This window comes from Patiria miniata, unplaced genomic scaffold (assembly GCF_015706575.1).
Source record: "Patiria miniata isolate m_02_andy unplaced genomic scaffold, ASM1570657v1 HiC_scaffold_6, whole genome shotgun sequence".
Classification (NCBI taxonomy): domain Eukaryota; kingdom Metazoa; phylum Echinodermata; class Asteroidea; order Valvatida; family Asterinidae; genus Patiria; species Patiria miniata.
Genome location: NW_024037073.1, coordinates 13086881 through 13108408, shown reverse-complemented (window position 1 = coordinate 13108408; position 21528 = coordinate 13086881). Strand labels below are relative to the sequence as shown.

The 21528-nt window shown below is 42.4% G+C and overlaps 1 protein-coding gene across 1 annotated transcript; it reads right to left on the bottom strand.

Moving 5' to 3' along the window:
* Positions 1-2457: 2457 nt before the first annotated feature.
* LOC119743120 (sphingosine-1-phosphate phosphatase 2-like) lies at positions 2458-7570 on the bottom strand. Its single transcript, XM_038219477.1, has 3 exons — positions 6808-7570; positions 5619-5708; positions 2458-4218 (listed from the first exon to the last, which is right to left on the bottom strand). The coding sequence occupies exons 1-3, from the start codon at positions 7444-7446 to the stop codon at positions 3676-3678; spliced, it is 1272 nt and encodes a 423-aa protein (XP_038075405.1). The 5' UTR covers positions 7447-7570; the 3' UTR covers positions 2458-3675.
* Between the last annotated feature and the right edge of the window lie 13958 nt (positions 7571-21528).

Here is a 21528-nt window from a genome sequence, read left to right as displayed (position 1 = left end):
CTGCCACTAACAAATATACAAAGTTTTTCTTAAATCTACATTTAACATTACTCACTGGCATTTCAAAATGTAAAACTGGCAGACATCTACACTTATTGCCCCCAACAAAAGTACTCTTTTGCTTTGACCCAAAACCCATGGTACATTATTGTCGTCTACATGTAATGAGCCTCATGCATTGTTGGCCATTTTTGTCGAGTTCCCTGAACGTATTTCATTAATTGTTAACTGTTGAATGGGATGGCGCCAGACTTTTTATGCAGGCTTAACCCTTACCCTACTAGACCCTCCAACGCATGCCAATATGTGCCTCAAGAAAATCTCCTATGTTTTTTGCATGGCCCTCCAATATCTGCCATGTCATTTCAAGGGTAACTGGACAGGCACTCCAATACATGCCACAGAGAACAATGAGAGTCCTCTGATAACAAAGTGAGTGCCCCCAGCTGGTCAGTATCAGGCACCCTCCAGGGCCTCCAACTCCTGCCAATTGGAGCATTCACTGCTAAATAATACTATCTGCCAATAAACTGCAGCTGGAGGGCATTGGCATAACCAGCTGATATGCAGTAAACTACCCTCAGAGAGTAAGGGTTAATGCAGCCTTATTTTACTGTCATTTTTTGGGGGATAATTTGGCTTTAAACCTTTAGTGAATGTTTAATTACAAATTTTGAACTACTAATTGAAGCAGACTGGAATTAATTAGTAATTAAGTTGCTTTCATTTCTCTTTGGAAGTTCCAAAAACGAAAATTTTTACCTCACTTTCAATCCAATATGGCCGACTCGTGAATAATGCCCATGGCTTTTATGTGGTACCAGTCTTGCAAATCGCATTGAATGTTGGCCTAAGCCCTGCATTTCTGTATCAGAAAATCATGAGAACAGTAATCTCAAAAATTTACAATGCCACTCAAAGTCTTAGTACAAATTCAAAGACATTTTACACTTCATATTCACACCACGTTTATGTGTAAATGCATGTATCTTCTGCTGATAAGTGCCTGCAGTACTTGTTGAAAGGTGACTTGCAAATTTACTTTCACTGCAGATAAATGTACTAAATACTGACACTTGGGTGCAACAAGTGTGTTTTTATTTTGGCTTGTACGTAGACCCACACATCCATGCAAATGCAAGTTCAACGTTGGTGTCATGTACATGTACACATATTAAATGTGTCCAGTTTACCCAAGAAAACATGAAACCATTTAACTACCACACAGTTCGTAAGCCAGCAGTTAAAAACATTACGGTACACCACTGAACAGCATAAGTCTACATTAGAATGGAAGGGAGGAAGAAAGTTCAAATTAAATGAAATCCTTAAGAATGGTCTCAAGCTTGCTCGTCACCCATTGCCCCCACATGGATATTCTTTACACCCGAACACATGTCCATCCCGGAATATTGCCTTCATTGCGTTTGACACAGCCTTTCTTACTGAATCCAACCCGTCTATAGCTGAGAGGATCACATGGACTTCACAATTTTGTGAATCACAGATGCATTAACTAACTCCCTAGGCCTTTTTGCTAGGATGTAGCCTCAATCCTGCAAAATTCTCCAATTAGCCTCAATCCTGCAAAATTCTCCAATTGGCCTCATGGAAAAATAGCATATAGCCTCAATCCTGCAAATTCCTCCGCTATTTCTTGAATATGGTCCATGGAGGGGTGACCACTGCCTGAATCCTGCAAAATCCTCCGGCTATGACTGTCAATAGGCTGAGGCAGAGGCAGTGACATCCTGGAGCAGTGCGGAGGATGTCAAGTATAATCAAGGACTAAATTTATGCACGGCTGAGCATAAACAACACAAGGTCCGGCCCAAGACCTTGACACAGTGCGTACTCCGAAATCAGCAACCCACTTTTGCCATGTAACCTCAATCCTGCAAATTCCTCCAATTTGCAAAAAGGATTTTGGAGGATTCAGGGTGGTTAGGGTTAAATAAGAAACATTTTGCACCTGGCTGGGAAAAAAAAAATAATGTTAGTGTACATATTTCTTAAAACATGTACCTTTAGTATTAAGCAAACCATTATGGCTAGGTATCAAAATAATCCTACCCATGTTAAACTTTTGTCATCTGTTTCTTAAACAAATGTTTTCACAATACCACTCACACCACAAAGTGACACCCGGTGGTCCCTCAGTTTTCGTGGTTACGCGCGCACGTAATTTTGGTGTTCACGGACTGACACGTCACGCAAGTCTAGAGAGTTTTTGTCTTCTTTGTTTTCATGAATTGATACTCCTCTATTAGTTACTGAATTTCTAATTATCGAAGTAACTGTTGAAGTCAAGATTGCGTTTCAACAGTTTACAGGTTTTTGCTTCAAATGATTCTCTAACCCCACACGTACCGGTGTAGCATGAATTTAGGTTTTATGAAATACGGACTCATTGGTGGTATTGCGCATGCTCATGCATGGATAATTAGAAGAGGGACCGGTCACGTGAGAGGGTTTAACCAATAAAAGGGAAAAAGAGTCCGATTTTCATACGAGTCCGATTTTCATATGACACCGGTACATGGATGGAGTAAACTGGTCCCAAACCTTTCTACCGGTAATTGTTTTCTCCGAATGGTATTATTGCCACAGTGCTTGCGTGCCAGTTTGTGAAAACCAAAATTTATCATACGCATTGCTTCACACACACACACACACAAATCTGCGCGCACACAGCGCGTGCTTGTCAGTTTGTAAAAACAGTGACGACATATGTACATATACATGAATAAGTGCATGATGACAACCATTGCTGCATCTGCCTGTATGGTGCCTGATGTTTATCAAATAACAAGTCAACTGCTTTTGTACCACATATAATCAGCTTGCATTTTGTCAGATATTCAGAAACTTATGACCAGGAATGACTATTTGAAATGAGGACTTTATCTCGTCTTGTAGACAATTCGCAGATTGCCATCACAGTGCACTCACATCTTCAATGGCAAACGTATTGTATTGCTACTATACAAAGCAACTGCCCATGCATTATCTGAGACCAGAATCATGTTGCGGCCATCTTGATTTTTTTTTCCCATTCAAATCAATGTAACCAAAGCAAGGCTGCAAAGAAAAATAGTCTGGTTCTTTTTTTGCACAAAAAATTACTATTCTGTGTACTGTTATTGGATACAGGGAACACGACTGAAATGATCGCAGCATGAAAAAGGTCTATAGCGGGTACAATGCTGTTGCCATTGAAGAGAGTCTCTGGGAGTGTTCAGTGATAGTGGGCTTGGACTGGGCCAATTTCATAGAGCTGCTTAAGCATAAAATTTGCTTAAGCACAAAAAAACCTTGCTTAATATAATCAGGTTACTGGCCAAAACACCATGCGATGTACATTGCTTGTGACTGGTATTTGGCTGTTGTGTACTTAACATAATAATCGCATGGAGTTTTGGTGGGTAACCTGATTATATTAAGCAAAGGTATTTTGTGCTTAAGCAAATTTTATGCTTAAGCAACTATATGAAATTGGCCCCAGGTCTAGATACACATCCAACTTGATTTGATAGCACCTCTCTAAATATTGTTTTTAGTACTTTCTCTAATATTTTTTTGGGCTGCAAAGCAAGTGCTGAGCCATAAAAATAAGCCTTAATTACCCCAACTGTATCTGTTTGTTACTCTGTACAGTTCTATTCCAAGTAAACTCTAATCCAGCCCAAACCATGTGCAAGCCCTTGGCCCTAGCTGGTACATTACAAGCATGGTGCATACATGTGGGATGTAGCCATATAGAAGCTGAATGCTCAGCCATCTCTTGGTGCTCACGTTGACTGGGATGTTGAAGCCGGCGCGGAGAATTTGCTTGATAATGAACTTTTGTCCAAAGAACACAATGATGGCCGAAGACTTGTAGGTGAAGTAGCGGGCGAGCATGATGCCGGCAGTGGGCAGATCGGGCCATTTGATGGTGCCCCCTAGGGGTGCATGGGCGTCGGGCACCAGGCCGAAGTAGTGGTTACACCAGAAGGCACACAGCCCACCACCCACGGTACCCAGGATCGAGACGGTGTCGTTGCGGGAGGCACCAATGCCATCCGGAGTCGGGTAGACAATGATCAGGAGGATGCTGACAGTGATGATGATGACTGGGGCATAGGGGTGGGTCAGGCTGAAGTGGTCCAGGGTGTCTAACCAGGGCCAGATGAGTGCCATCAGGAGGGCTGCCAGGGTCACACCTGCTATCAAATCCTATATCAAATTCAAGACAACAAAAAAGAAACCCTTCATTCATACAACAGCCATGTAGAGCTAAGCAGGGCAATGCTTATCAGAACTGTAGATTATCAACATGCCATTACCATCTCAGTCCTCACAGGTACATGTAACTTTGACCCGCTCTGAAAAAACAAAACACTGCTCAGTATTTTTCATCAAACTCTGAGGAGGCCAAACGGCCATAACTGACCACAAGGACATCCTAATTTTTGCACAAAGTAACATTTTATGGGTTGTTTAATGACGTGACAAGGATAAAAGTCAACATCATTAATTACAATTCTCTCAATGTTTCATCTTGTTTCCAGTAATACCGATCACATGAAAACAAATTCGACACAAAATTCTTACAATCCCCAAAATTGCAATTTTGATTTTTCTTTTTGTACACCATGGTTTTGCAGAGAGCCAGTTACAAACATTTGGCAAGGGTGAAGCAACTCAGACAAGTGTGATAAAGCCACTTGCCCAAGGGTGCATGGCTGCATGCACCATGGTCATTTTGGGAAGCAGACAGTACATATCAGAGGGTGAAATTTGACCAAAAAACGGCTCACCCCCAAAAAATGACTGTGCACAATAAATTTTTAACTGCCACATGCACTTACATGTAGCATGCACTTACAGAACAAAGTCCATTCGGACAAACATTTTATTTTTTATTTAACTTTAATTGAGCCTTAAAAAATATAAACGGTAACATTTCAAGTTTGGCCAGTAACGGATTGAGGGGGGGGGGGGGGGGGGGGGGGAGGGGGAGTGCAAACCCCCCTGTGCAGCTGCTGACTCCTGAATTGATACTAGTAAAATGGGGCCAAAAATAATATATGGAATGGCCTTAATAAGCCTCAAGATGCCTTAGAATGCAGGAGAAGGCATTGGACTTTTCAAAACTTTTCGGGGGGGGGGGGGAGGGGGGGACATGCCTTGACCCTCTAGCAAGGCATACCTTCGGCACGCCTTCACTCAACCCTCCCCTTTCCCCATTTTCTGAAAGCTAGATCTGCCCCTGTAGGCCTATCTTCAACGTAGGCATTATCTCATCAAACCATGCAAACATGGTACGTGCGTCACAATCTGGAATCTGGACTGAATAAACGTCAAAAGTTAGTGATGATATATTACTACAAGGGCAATTAGTAACACTTGATAATGAACTTGACCCCAATGAAGCACAGGTGCTATAGACTAACTGGGTCCAAGTTCAATTGAGTAGTAAATGTCTTTCAGAAAAAAAAGGTGCATGTATCCAGGACCATGTGCAGCATGTAGGATTCTAACCAGGTCTCAAGCCTACATGTGTGGTCTGATACAATTCACCATTTTTTGGAGCAAAGTTGAAACAACTGCCGAGATGAACTCTGCTGACTTACCAGAATGAAGTGCATGCCCCTGTAGAGCCTACTGCAGCACACCAACAGTGTCCAGTTGCACGCCAGAACAAACCCCAGCAAGTGTGGATACTGTGGGGGCCAAAATTCATTAACTTCGATGAAGTGACTTTTTTTTTACAAGTTCTGTTAATGTTGCATCCTGTTTTCACAGAAGGCAAAGACAAAACAGGAGAAGAAACATTAGTTCATTTTTTTGCCCGGTCCAAATATATGTCCAAGCATGGTCAGAGATGCATGGGAGAAAGGGGCAAATCAATTTGTTTTTTGCACATACATGTACATGTACTTGTACTTGAGGGCTATTGGGCTTGGAGCTCCTTAGCGTATAGGGAAAGGGAAACATTTCAAGTAGAGGCCTACTGTAATTCATTTATTTTTTGCAACTCAAAAATATCTTTCAATCATCAAAACATTGCTTTTGATTTTAACAGCCAAAAAATAATATGTGTACTCTTTTGTTGATCCTTGCACAATATTTGAGAATGAAGTAGTAAAATGCTATCCCCCTCCCCTTTGTTTTACTGCCTTTTGCTGCAAAGCTCCAACATTGTGAAAATTACATCTTTCCTCCCCCGTACGTTTCAAAATGATGTCTTTTGCATCACCCTTTTTCAATCCCCTTCTACCAAGAGGGGAAACAATGTTGCATCCTGATGCCACTTTTTTTCATATCTCAATGAAGGTCAGTCATTGCAGAACTTGTTAAAAGCCACAAATCTGGGGCTGAGAAACATTTCCAATTTTGTTAGAAAATACTTTGAAGATGAACTCAACTCTCCATAGACTTTTCACAACCATTTGAAGAAGTGGCGTCAGGGTGCCACATTCTTTCCCAAAGAGGATATAGGTCTAGTGCCACTTGTGACTACTAAGGCAATTCTGTAAATTCGGACATAGGGCCTACATGCCAGACACTTTTTAATGAGCTACTGTTGCAAAAGTGAATGTGATACATATCTCAAGTTAGCGATGATGTATCCGGCAGGATATTTTGCTGACTTAACCAATGGAGATGGAGATCTCATGAGTAGAAACCAATTAGTATAGGCCTACATACCAAACTAAGGTACCACCACCTTAACGACCTTGGTCAGACGTACGTTGGATTTTACGGAATTGCCCACTGACTGATTCATGATTTGGTAGTAAAACACTAATTTATCCTTACCTCATAGTGATTCCATGTACTAACAAGAAGAGTGAATGGCATGAGAGTGCCAACTACAGCATGGGTAGACGGCATGCCATACTCCCTGTTGTATCGGCTCTCCAAGCGAACAACGGGGGGCTCCCGTGGACGAGGCCAACGCAAGATTTCCTTGCACGCCTGGCCTACAAACATGCAGAAGCCCCACACCATCAACAGTCGCCGGGTGACCCACCAGGAAAAGTTGGCCACACCAAAACTGAAAATGAAGAAGTAGAACAAATCGTCGCCAAGCAGGGCACCGAAGGAGAAGATTCCATACCAGAACCAGCTGTGCACCCGATACCGGTCCGGAGGGTCTGGCCCGTCCGCCTCGGTAGGCCCTTCCTCCCGCTCCCGCTCCCCGCTGCTTTTCTCAGCCTCGGGCGCTTGGCGTCGTTGCTTCAGATGGAAGTAGGTCGTTCCTCGATCTTTTTCGTGGACATGATGATGATCTCCCGAGCCTGAGGTCAAATCATCATTCATCATGTCTCCATTCCCATTGGGAAGGTCCCCATTTCCCGCAGTTTTTGAGGCCAGTTCGAGACCGAAAAATCGTTGCAGCTGGGCCACGTATTCCTCATTGTAAAGTGGCAAGGAGGTTTCTGGAATCGCTTTCATTTTGAGAGGGATATCGCCCTAGTCGCCACCCTTCCCTCAAACTCCGCAAGCACACAAACCGTATCGATATCTCCGGCTGAAATCGAATCCAGGAGGTCAAAACAGTGACCTGGTCAGGTGCACGTGACAAACATCTCACTATACTAGGGCCTAATGGGCGTACAGTACAGCCACCAGACGTGCGTTATTCTAGCCTCCAATTCAGCCGTAAAAAAGCTACACCGTTCGATTGGCATTTGGTTTGGGTTTACCCGCCGAAATGAAAAACAAAAATAACCCAAATATTGCTCCAAGGCTCACAATATTTGTCTTTCAATAAACATTGGGCCAGCGGGATACAACAATTACTGCATGTGACAGTTGATACACCGACCAAAATAACTCCAGTTTCAATAAAAAATGATATCTGGGTGACCGTAAGGTCATGGCAAATTCTGCTAAATGCGCTTCAAAAATCTGCCAAATTCCCCAAATTACTCGAAATGCACCATGCAGATGTTGTAGTATTGCCTTAATTAAGGTTCAAATTACATTATAAACAATCTATAGTCACATAATGATGTTATGAAATTGAGTAAAGTTCAGGCAAAATGCGATTTCGTCACAACGAAGTCCGGTTCCCAGTGAACCTTGGCACGTACCTAGACCAGCCAACCTGTACAATTATGCAAGGGTTTGTTTGAAAAGACTGAAGCTTTTGTAAACAAATGTACTATTTTTTCCTTCAAATTTGATATGTTTTTATTTACTATAACTATTTTGCAGAATTCTGCCGGAAATCTGCCCAAAAAAATTAATTCTGTCAACTTTTCTGTCAAACTCTTTTTTTTTTGTAACAAAATAATCTGTCAAAGTTAGCCGAAAATCGGCTAAAACGGTCACAATGCGTGAATTTGGTACCCATCTTCCGAATGGGGGCGCTCTTCAAAACTGACCATTATTTCTGAAAATGTATGCCGATTTTCACGGCGCATTGTAATGGTTTTGGAGCTTGGTTTTCTTGGGCTTTTTTTCCATGTCAGAACTCTCTAACCATTTATGGAAAAAATACAGGGCAAAAAATCATCGTTCAAAAAAAAAAATCGCGGGGGGGGGGGGGAGGGGAACAGTGCCCTCCCCAGTTCCCAGAGCCCTTTTGGACAGTAGGTAGAAGCGAAGTTCATAATTTATAGTAACTAAGGACTTTCTGCTGAGTTGTACAATAAAGATGATTTTTAAATGTTGCGTCTTTGGTAAATTTTAACAATATTCAATAAAATTGTACTTTTTCCTGATTTTGTAAATTTCTCCTCTCCATGTCTGCCAAAAGATACCGTCTATCTTTTAAACATTGGTCTCTAATGATGTTCTGTCCATGGAGGTTCAGTTGTCTAGTTCCCATTTCACTGCTGCAAAAGTTAAAGACATTTGCGGAACGGTATTCCCACCGCGAAATCGTTAATATCTACATGTATACGGAATGCAAATAAGGACTAGCATACTTTTTAAAAAAAATATGATATAAACGGCGCTCTGTATAAAAAAAAAAAAGTACGCGCCTGCGCCCCCAATCGTCAATCGGTAGACTTGTCTCGATGATCATTTTGTTTGTCCAATCCTTCAGCAGCGGCGGCGAAACGGTTTTCAAACTGGGGGGGGGGGGGGCATCACCGAAAAATGGCACTTGTTAAGCATTTTTTGGGGCACATCCTTGCAGAAATGTCGGGGGGGGGGGCTGGTACCATCTTCCAAAATTTTCCGCGGTAGCTACAACATTGATCTCGATTGCCGCACCACCTGAAACGTCAAGTTGTACCAAGGAGCACCAAGAAATGGAAAAATTGCACAAAGGCAAGTGATGGAGGGCACCAAGGCAAATGATGGAGGACACTGAGGTATATGAGGACACAATGAAACAAAGTATACCCACCTTGTCTGTACAATCCAAGCTTGAAAAAACCCCGCGTCGCTGCATCAATTCCGGACTATTGGACCTTCGGAATAACGAACCTTCGGACTAATGACCCTTCAGATTAAAGAACCTTTGGACAATCGGGCTGTAACCGGTCTGCCCCCCCCCCCCCCCCATCCATAAAGTTTGTGATTCTCCTTCCAACCCTTCATGTTTGTGTGTCCCCTACATGTTTGTTTCTTGTTCCTCTGTCATTGCATTTACCTCTGAAGAAGGCCTGGCTAAGGCTGAAATGTAATGCCACTTTATTTTTGTTTAATGTCAATAACGTTACATATACTATAGAAGATCGATGAACCATATTTGCCTGATCTATCTTCTGTTAATCTGCCCGCTGTCATCATCGCCATTAGCCTATTTGAGAATATGGCCGACACAATAGAAGGGCGCTGTCACAAACTGAATGTGGTGGGCGAGATGTTCTTTTAGGATTTATGGCTCAGTGCCCACGCCTCTCTGTGTTTGTACCGTGCTAGCCTTTAGTCAAGTCACACGCACTTACCCGGACACGTGACACACCCTGGATGCTGACACGTAAAAAGACTAGCACGAGCGGCAAAGCCGCGAGGGCCCAACCTCGTCCCCAGTGCTTACTTTATTTCCAACGTTGTTTCCAATAGTAAACCCTGGATAGGAAACTTCCTTCCTGCATCCTGATTCGATACCGCAATTGGCTAGAAATGGATTTATATCGTGTACTTGGTGTTGTTATTCACAACGTGCAGTACGTGTTTTCGCAATCATTCGTCCACGCCTTCTCAAAAATATTCATTTCCTTTCCAGTTTGTTAATATTAATATGAAATGTGATACTGCATGTTGTCTCGTTAAGATCGTAACAGTTTAATTAAAATAAAATCATGTTTTTGTAACTCACGCCATGCTCGCGCTGCGACGAATTGATTCTGTTTTTACCCCAGACACCGCATACAAAAACAAACGCAAATGTAACGCACAGGCAGGTACCAGACTACTCCTAATTTGCAAAAATCTTGCACATGAATATGATCCAATACCAGGGTGAGAGAGCAGGTAGTGGTGGGCGCGTACTGCTCGACACCCTGGGGACGAGGTTGGCGAGGGCCTTTACCATCTCGCGGAGAACGCTTATGTTTTTCTTTACATTTGTCTACCGATTTAGTAGACATGCATAATGCATTACCCGTTGTGAATTGACCAATGAAAATGCAGAATTACTAAAGTAAATCAGCCGTCGTCTGGCACCAGACATGTCGACAGCACGCGCGCCATGGCCCGCGTGCTGTTGCTGGTAACCGCAAACCACCGTTAGATGATTGATTTAAATTGCTTGATAATTTTATATTACGTGAATAAATGAATAAGTCATTAGTTCCACGAGATAGTAAAGGCCCTCGCGGCTTCGCCGCTCGTGCTAGTCTTTTTACGTGCCAGCATCCGGGATGCGTTACGTGTCCGGATGGTCCGAGTATAGGCGCGTGGGACTTGACTAAAGGCTAGTACCGTGCCAGCGTATCGCCCGCATCGGCTACCAGTTTGCCGGGCGATTTACTTAAATATTTTAGTGATTTACAAGTATTGCATTGCCAATATTTTAATCGTTTAATGTGATGGCTGTACACATTATATAGCGATTAATGGAACAAAAGTCTTCTCGACGCGTGCAAACGCAATTGACATTTAGGAAGGAGACGAGGCAGACAATTAGAATCTATTTTTGTGTGACTATGGCAGTAGCTCAGTTTGTGTTTATCACAGATGAAAAGATAAATATATGGCGAGCCAAAAAGAAAGTGACCGTATGATAAAAAAAAAAAGAAATGGCACGCTCCATTTTGTAAAATAATATAAGCGGGATAAAGAACATGTTATCGAGTAGTAACTGTGAAAATGTTACGTAATTTGCATACTCTATTCCCAAGTCGTGTCTATTTTAATAAAGAGATCACAAAATTCAGCTGTCCACCACTAATAACAAATTTACCGTTCTACGAATTGATGAATATCCATTAATGAATATAATGAAAAAAAAAACGCTTTCCCGCCTCCACGAATAAAGGAAAAATCGAAAAGGAAAATAGAAAAAAAAAATCGGCAATATTTCTGGGGAAAAGAGTTGAATTGTTCCCCATATTCAAAACACAAAATCTAACGGTAACAATAATGTTTCAGTCTTGATTCATAAGATTTAAGTTTGTATTTGGAATCAATGAGGATGGCTATAAAGTGCTTGTTTCAACAGACCATCCCACAATAAAAACGAGAAATAAGAAGAGGAACAATGGTTATTGGACTATGCCTCACTCACTAGAAAGTGAAGAGAGACATGTCTATTAGCATCACACTGCAGTCACATTTGCTTTAAACTGATTCTTTACTAAACCCTAAAAGGGCCGGGGGGGGGGCGGAATCCGCCCCCTCACTTTTTGGCTGCTGGTCTCGACTCGAGACCAGCCAAAATATCGAGACCAAAGGGGACCGAGACCGAGACCAAGACCGAGACCACAGCTCCCGAGACCGAGACCAGCAAAAAGTGGTTTCGAGACCGAGACCGAGACCGGTCTCGAGACGAGACCTACAACACTGTTATTTAGGGCCTGCCGTATCTAACCAATTTATTTTGTGTTCTACTGATCCCCTTCTGTCAGAAGTACGTAGAAAGAGCCGTTTCTGAAACAAATGACCTACATTTAAATTTAAGAGAACTTCTGAGGACCCTCAAACATGTCTACAACGAAAAAGTTTGAGGCACCGTCTCGTGTCTGTACCGAACTTCCACACACAAATATAGGCCTATAGTAGTAAAATCGAGAAACTTTCATAGGTGCCGCTCCCGTATCAGACGGCCTTCGCACGTGCTTCGCGTATCACATGCCCTGCATCACTTATGAAAGGGCGCAAAAAGTGATGACGTCACACGCACAATCCATACGGATACATGACAGGGGCTTGAATTTTGAGCTTGCCGAATCAATACAGCGTCCCGTCCTACATGTAGGCCTATAGGCCTTTTCTTTCGGAATATTCATTCCCTCTTCACGAAAGTAATAAAAATGCAATAGGCCTACTAAAAGGAATACAAAAAGCCCAGTATAGGTGGCAAAAACTATTAAACAAAAAAAACAGGGGTGGCTGAAGGGGGCGATTGGGGTGGCTACCTCCGCCCCCCCCCCCGCTCCCAACGGTTGACCAATGTTAAATGATCTGTTCTGTTCCTTGAATTTGCAAGTTATGTCACCAACTACCGCACTGTCAATGAACACACACCAAGAAATACATGTAAAATACATGTGAAATACATGTGAAACCTATAACCGTGTCCTTTTAACGTGGTGTTAAGAGAAATCCACAAGATTATAGCCTGTAGCTTGTAGCCTAGTGAGTTCAATCCTGTTCGTAAGTGTGACGTCACTTCAGTTTTCATAACGCCCACTGCACATTAAGTAGCATTGGAACCATTTGGAACCGGAAGTTAACGCAACTTGAGTGTTTAACCATGCTGGTGCGTGTATGACGAAGTCTATAACGATCCCGAACCCGATAAGGTACCATGGGCCGGTTAATCTTCGATTCTATCCGATGGTCAAGGAGGGAACTTGGGCTGAATTTACCGTTTGAACAAAACTTGCACTTTCTCGATTGCCAGTCAAACATCATATCCATTTCCGTAATTAAGTTGAATAGGATCATGTCTCTGCTTCTGCTGGATACTATGCAAACACCACCAGATAGTGGTTATAACGCATAGGTCAGTGTGGCGGAGGTGATTAGATTTTAATGAGCTTTTTCGACCAGCTCATCCATGTTTACTTGATCCAGTTTCTCTTTGAAAGATTTGATGTCAGTTTGAGCTCTAACGTCCGGTGGGAGGATGTTCCATTCGCGAGTTGTCCGGGGGTAGAATGAGTACTGGTAACCGTTCTTGTTGAATGGTGGGGTTTCTAAGATGTGAGGCCCGGTTTGCAGTCGGGTGGATATTATGATGTTCTTGCGACAGTTGACGTTTGATGGAGTGATATTATGGACTTCCTTAAAGATGGAAATTAAGCGAAGTTTGGTGCGACGACTTGCGAGAGGTTCCCATCGGAGGTTTGCCAGCATTATGTTTGTGACACTTGAGTTCCTGCTGTAGTCATTTTGAACAAAGCGAGCAGCTCGGCGTTGGATTTTCTTAAGAGATGCCTTGGTGCTGTTGTGATGAGGATCCCATATTGATGCGCAGTATTCAAGCTTCGGTCTGGTGAGGGTTTTGTAGGCTATTTCTTTGACTGATTTGCTGTACGAGTGGATGTTACAGCCAATCATAAATCGAATGATAGGTATATCCCAATGTAACGACACACGATGCACCTCCGGCCCTCCGCAGATCACTGGCTATTTTGTGACAGTAACAGAAATTAAGAAAATCTTGTGGCAGTCTTGCAAGCGAACCCTCGGGCAGTGCTGCACTCATTGTCATTCCACAAGTCATCGTCGCCGGCTATATGACAGCAATCTTCTTGGCCATTCATGTCGTTGGGCTCACCCGGAATCCAGTTAGTGTAATTACCAAGCGGACTGCCGTCCAGCCAGTAAAAGGATCCGTTGGTGCGATCCAAGCGATACCCAAACCAGATATCTGGGCGGTGACCGTAGGTGGCTGTGATCAACTCGAGGAGGAAATTGTGCTCCTCTTGACTTTTGATGGACATCAGATGAGAAGGTTTACCATGGCGGGATAATTCCTGGCAGTGGGCCTCAGCTTCGTCGAAGTTCTTGTTCTCGGTAACCAAGAGGTAGCAGTGGCTCTGGAAATTTATCCACGGCGTACGGCAGGTCATGCACGCCGGTACCACCCGGAGGTGCAGCAGCAACATTGCCGCCGCAGTGCAAAAAGTTATGACATTCGCGTTGCTCTTCATGCTTTTCAAAATGAACCCGACTTCACGTTAATTTGCGAGAAGCGAGAAATCGAACTTCCTACCTCCTACACTTTCTTGTACACTGGTTTTATACCGTAGTGCCTGGCTTCTTATGCTGGACGCTAAAGTGGCAATTAACGTCACACTGATCAATTATGGTCGCACGCTACACGATGAAAAAGTGCCAACTTATTAATTTCGTCATTTACATCACCCCGGCCCAATTCATCTCATGAATAGTTATTAATTTCGGAAATAGATGAAAAGCTTGGCTTGCATGCACGATCAGAGTCCGTTATAGAATTGACCAAATTGGATTTTACGAGTCATGTGTCATCCATTCAAAGAGCTCCCTGCTTTAATTAAAATTTCTGTAATATTAGTGTGTGTTGTACGTACCGACAGGTGAGAATTTCCCATCGATATTGGATTTCAATTATATTCACCAATACTTGGGTAGATGCTGTAGAAAAAAAAACATTGAAAGAACTAGGTCAAGCAGCCTAACTGAGCTACAATACAGCGCGAGTCAAAACGAAAGTGACGCGGATTAAATATAACCCTTAACAAGCAATTAAATTTGACACATCAACGAAGCACGTATTAAACGAGCATGTTCTTCCACTCTTGTAAAACAAATTACTAAAATTGATATATTATGCTTTCAGAAGTTATGCATGTTTTACAATAGAAAAAAAAAACATTTTTACACCCGTCAATGGAATGCTATTTCGATGCTATTCAGCTCAGTGAGAACCAGAAATTACACACATGTATTGAAATACAAATGGGATTTTAATAATGTGAGTCAAGACTGAAACATAACTTTTTACTGTTCGATTTTGTGATTATGAGGAACAAATCAGCAGGCAGGTCTTTTTTTTCTGAAATGATGACGGTGATTTTTGTCTGTTTTCTGTCGCAAGTTTTCGTGCATTCATGGAGCAGGAGGAAGGAAAACCTCCAAGGTTCATTGTATTTTTCATTCATTAATACGTATCATTAAATGAACAATGGTGGACAGCTGGATTTGGTGATATTTGTATTAAAATAGAAATAACTTGTGAATAGAATATGCAAATTACGTGAAATTTCCACAATTAATGATAGTCAATAACATATTATTATGTAATGTTTACTAAATGGAGAGCCACATATTGTAAATACATTTTTTTCTGACTCGGCCACTTTTTTTTTTTTTAACTTGACTCGCCTTGTACAATGAATTGATGTGAAAGGGAAAATACAACATTTGCAAACATCAAAGAAAAAAACTACCAAGTTTTTACGACATACCTTACTAGGATGTTGGTAAATGACAGTCTTAAGCATCCTGTAAAATTATGGCACCTTGTGTGAAGTCATTTTCAAAAAAATTGTATTTTTGTATACATTTCCAACGGTGGTCGGCCGACCACCGTTGGAAAAACCTAACTATATTTCGACTACTGCTCCTAATTTACAGTTTTTTCAGTCCAAATGTTGTTTGCTATTGGTTTACATGTTTATGAACGGGTGCAGGCCAGCTAAACTGGTTCCCTTACCTTACAATTTTCCGACATCTATAAATTGATTCATTTTATCTTTAGTGGAGTCAGGGAACCAGACTACTTAAACATTTGTGTTTTTCTTGATTTTTCCAGCATTTTCGAACACAAAACTTCAAACATGTCAGTTAAACAATATTTGATCTATTATACTAACCCCTCAAATACTTCATTTCTGAAAATTACCGCAAAAGCCAATGATGTACATTCCCTTTAATTCCCTGGTTGCTGTTCCGAATTCGATGTCAAAATGAATGGGGAAATCGGGAATCAGCCTTAAGAAAAATGTGGACTCCGTTCACGAACTGCAGATGGCGCTGTTTGGCTTACTCTTTCGCTGGTATATACACACCCTCAACGCCTCTGACATGGTATTGATTGCTTAGTGTCTTATAATTATGCTCCTACATACTTTCCCTATAATCGGTGTACGGCTAGGAATATGCCCTATCCATCTGATCTTATTTCTTTGTTCTCATGCCTAAATACACTGTAAAAAAGTTGGGCAAAATGGGTTGATAATTCGACCAACGCTGGTCGAATTATCAACTGCCTACACTCTTGGGCAAATTCTTCCCAATAGTTTGACAGTTTTTACCCAATTCAACCCAATATGAGATAATTTCATACCAATTCTGGGTAAATTACATTGCCCAACAGTGTTTTATCCAACCTTTTTTTAAATTTTTTTTTTTTACAGTGTATGCAAGTGTTAGGGCTCTAGCGCGACTTGAACAAAGCAAAAAGGACCATTAGAAACGGTACGTCTACGGGACCTGTATTCAGCTCGAGAAAAGTCGTCCATTTCATCGGGCACACTATCGGCAATCATCTTACATAAAAAATGCGTTATGTAAGTCTGATGAAATTAACACACAATGTGGTGATTCAATAAGCCATGTTTTCCCGAGCCACATGCGTATGACCGGCGTATGCGCTATACGTATCATTTTCTAATGCATCCCCATTGACGTTATTCACGAGTCGGGCATACCGAGCGCGGAAACTTTTAATTGTTGGAACTTGCGAGTAGAAATGAATGCAATGAAATAAAAGTTCATTACATATCAATACCAGTCTGCTCTGATGAATATTTAAAATTGGTGATGAAACATACCCTAATGTTTTGAGCGACATTAAAAAAAAAATTGAAAGTGAGGCTTGCGGCACGCACTCCAATCGTAAGATAGTCTGGCACCATCCATTCAACAGTTTACAAGTTATCAAATAGTGTCAGGGAACATGATCTACTGACTTCCTCGTGAGTAAGGCCTATTGACTAAAAGGGGAACTGCCTACAATCTGGGAGTCGCAGATTCAAACCCCGCTTCCGTCAGTTTCTTTGTTCTACTTTAAAATTAATTATAATTCACGTTGTCAGTTTCCCATCGGAGGTTTGCCAGCATGTTTGTGACATTTGAGTTCCTGCTGTAGTCATTTTGAACAAAGCGAGCAGCTCGGCGTTGGATTTTCTCAAGAGATGCCTTGGTGTTGTTGTGATGAGGATCTCATATTGATGCACAGTACTCAAGCTTCGGTCTGATGAGGGTTTTGTAGGCTATTTCTTTGACTGATTTGCTGCACAAGTGGATGTTACAGCCAATCATAAATCGAATGATAGGTTTATCCCAATGTAACGACACACGATGCACCTCCGGCCCTCCGCAGATCACTGGCTATTTTGTGACATCATTAGCAGAAATTAAGAAAATCTTGTGGCAGTCTTGCAAACGAACCCGAGGGAAATGCTGCACTTATTGTCATTCCACAAGTCATTGTCGCCGAATATTTGACAGCAGTCTTCTTGGCCATTCACGTCGTTGGGCTCACCCGACTTCCAGTTAGTGTAATCACCAAGCGGACTGCCGTCCAGCCAGTAAAAGGATCCGTTGGTGCGATCCAGGCGATACCCAAACCAGATATTTGGGCGGTGACCGTAGGTGGCTGTAATCAACTCGAGGAGGAAATCGTGCTCCTCTTGACTTTTGATGGACATCAGATGAGAAGGTTTACCATGGCGGGATAATTCCTGGCAGTGGGCCTCAGCTTCGTCGAAGTTCTTGTTCTGGGTAACCAAGAGGTAGCAGTGGCTCTGGAAACTTATCCACGGCGTACGGCAGGTCATGCACGCCGGTACCACCCGGAGGTGCAGCAGCAACATTGCCGCCACAGTGCAAAAAGTAATGACATTCGCGTTGCTCTTCATGCTTTTCAAAATGAACCCGACTTCACGTTAATTTGCAAGAAGCGAGAAATCGAACTTCCTACCTCCTACACTGTCTTGTACACTGGTTTTCATACTGGTGACTGGCTTCTTATGCTGGACGCTAGAGTGGCAATTAACGTCACACTGATCAATTATGGTCGCACGCTACACGATAAAAAAGTGCGCACACCTCTCTGTGTTTTGTACCGTGCCATTGTATCGCCCGCATCGGCTACTTTGCAGGGCGATTTACTTGAATATTTTAGTGATTTACAAGTACGACACAATGCCAATATTTTAATCGTTTATTGTGATGGCCGTAAACAGCATATAGCGATTAATGGAACAAAAGTCTTCTCGACTCATGCAAACGTAATTGACATTTAGGAAGGAGACGAGGCAGACAATTAGAATCTATGTTTGTGTGACTATGGCAGTAGCTCAGTTTGTGTTTATCACAGATGAACAGATAAATACATGGCGAGTCAAAAAGAAAGTGACCGTATGATAAAAAAAAAAAATGGCATGCTCCATTTTGTAAAAAATATAAGCGGGATAAAGAACATGTTATCGAGTAGTAACTGTGAAAATTTCACGTAATTTGCATAATTTGTAGGTTATTCAAATACATGCAGTGTAAGTGATAATTTCTAGTCTGCACTACTAAGCAGGGAGATTGGAATCGGCACTGTCGCCACGCTACCCAATGACAGACCGGTGCCGATTCCAACCTGATAAGACTAAAAATCCCCGCTAATAATAAACCGCTCGGATGACAGCAAAGGTCCGTTACACTATTTTAATAAAGAGATCACAAAATTCAGCTGTCCACCACTAATAACAAATTTACCGTTCTACGAATTGATGAATATCCATTAATAAATATAATGAAAAAAAAACGTTTTCCCGCCTCCACGAATCAAGGAAAATTTGAAAAGGAAAATAGAAAAAAAAATCGGCAATATTTCTGGGGAAAAAGAGTTGAATTGTTCCCCATATTCAAAACACAAAATCTAACGGTAAAAATAATGTTTCAGTCTTGATTCATAAGATTTAAAATCTCAGTTGTATTTGGAATCAATGAGGATGGCTATAAGGTGCTTGTTTCAACAGACCATCCCACAATAAAAACGAGAAATAAGAAGAGGAACAATGGTTATTGGACTATGCCTCACTCACTAGAAAGTGAAGAGAGACATGTCTATTAGCATCACACTGCAGTCACATTTGCTTTAATCGCATCACACTGCAGTCACATTTGCTTTAAACTGATTCTTTACTTAACCCTAAAAGGGCCGGGGACGGAATCCGCCCCCTCACTTTTTGGCTGGTCTCGACACGAGACCAGCCAAAATATCGAGACCAAAGGGGACCGAGACCGAGACCAAGACCGAGACCACAGCTCCCGAGACCGAGACCGAGACCAGCAAAAAGTGGTTTCGAGACCGAGACCGGTCTCGAGACCTACAACACTGTTATTTAGGGCCTGCCGTATCTTACCAATTTATTTTTTGTTCTACTGATCCCCTTCTCTCAGAAGTACGTAGAAAGAGCCGTTTCTGAAACAAATGACCTACATTTAAATTTAAGAGAACTCCTGAGGACCCTAAAACATGACTACACCCAAAAAGTTTGAGGCACCGTCTCATGTCTGTATCGAACTTCCACACACAAATATAGGCCTAGTAGTAAAATCGAGAATCTTTCATAGGTGCCGCTCCCGTATCAGACGGCCTTCGCACGTGCTTCGCGTATCACATGCCCTGCATCACATATGAAAGGGCACAAAAAGTGATGACGTCACACGCACAATCCATACGGATACGTGACAGGGGCTTGAATTTTGAGCTTGCCGAACCAATACAGCGTCCCGTCCTATGTAGGCCTGTCGGGCCTTTTCTTTCGGAATATTTATTCCCTCTTCACGAAAGTAATAAAAATGCAATACTAAAAGGATACAAAAAGCCCAGTATACTAGGTGGCAAAAACTATTGAACCAAAAAAAAAAACAGGGGCGGCTGAAGGGGGCGGTTGGGGTGGCTAACACCCCCCCCCCCGCTCCCAACGGCTGACCAATGTTAAATATGATGTTATGATCTGTTCTGTTCCTTGAATTTGCAAGTTATGTCACCAACTACCGCACTGTCAATGAACACACACCGAGAAATACATGTCAAATACATGTCAAATACATGTGAAACCTATAACCGTGTCCTTTTAACGTGGTGTAAGAGAAATCCACAAGATTATAGCCTGTAGCTTGTAGCCTATAGTGAGTTCAATCCTGTTGGTAAGTGTGACGTCACTTCAGTTTTCATCACCCCACTGCACATTAAGTAGCATTGGAACCATTTGGAACCGGACGTTAACGCAATTTGAGTGTTTAACCATGCTGGTGCGTGTATGACGAAGTCTATAACGATCCGGGCCGAACCCGATAAGGTACCATGGGCCAGTTAATCTTCGATTCTATCCGATAGTCAAGGAGGGAACTTGGGCTGAATTTACCGTTTGAACAAAAACTTGCACTTTCTCGATTCCCAGTCAAACATCATATCCATTTCCGTAATTATTGTCAAGTTGAATAGGATCATATTACAGCCAATCACAAATCGAATGATAGGTATTTCCCAATGTAACGACACACGATGCACCTCCGGCCCTCCGCAGATCACTGGCTATTTTGTGACATCATTAACAGAAATTAAGAAAATCTTGTGGAAGTCTTGCAAGCGAACCCTAGGGTAATGCTGCACTTATTGTCATTCCACAAGTCATTGTCGCCGAATATTTGACAGCAGTCTTCTTGGCCATTCACGTCGTTGGGCTCACCCGACTTCCAGTTAGTGTAATCACCAAGCGGACTGCCGTCCAGCCAGTAAAAGGATCCGTTGGTGCGATCCAGGCGATACCCGAACCAGATATTTGGGCGGTGACCGTAGGTGGCTGTAATCAACTCGAGGAGGAAATCGTGCTCCTCTTGACTTTTGATGGACATCAGATGAGAAGGTTTACCATGGCGGGATAATTCCTGGCAGTGGGCCTCGGCTTCATCGAAGGTCTTGTTCTCGGTAACCAAGAGGTAGCAGTGGCTCTGGAAACTTATCCACGGCGTACGGCAGGTCATGCACGCCGGTACCACCCGGAGGTGCAGCAGCAACATCGCCGCCACAGTGCAAAAAGTAATGACATTCGCGTTGCACTTCATGCTTTTCACAATAAGCCCGACTTGACATAAATATCCAACTTCCTACTATACATTTTTAACACTTGTTTTCATAATGGTGCCTTTGAGTACTTATGCTGGACGCCAGAGTGGCAATTAAAGTCACACCGAATCGATTTGATAATGTATGGTCGCACGCTACGTTGAAAAAGTGTCAAGTTATTAATTTCGGCAATTGATGAAAGGCTTGGCTTGCATGCACGATCAGAGTCCGTTATAGAATTGCCCAAATTGAATTTTACGAGTCATCTGTCATCCACTCAAAGAGCTCCC

What these genes read in the sequence shown, in the direction of transcription:
- LOC119743120 (XM_038219477.1), bottom strand. Translation starts at nt 7,446, where the DNA reads ATGAAAGCGATTCCAGAAACCTCCTTGCCACTTTACAATGAGGAATAC. An exon ending in GTACATGGAATCACTATGAG is followed by an intron (nt 5,709 to 6,807) that starts GTAAGGATAAAT and finishes TGGCCCCCACAG; the next exon opens with TATCCACACTTGCTGGGGTT. An exon ending in GGGGCATGCACTTCATTCTG is followed by an intron (nt 4,219 to 5,618) that starts GTAAGTCAGCAG and finishes AATTTGATATAG; the next exon opens with GATTTGATAGCAGGTGTGAC.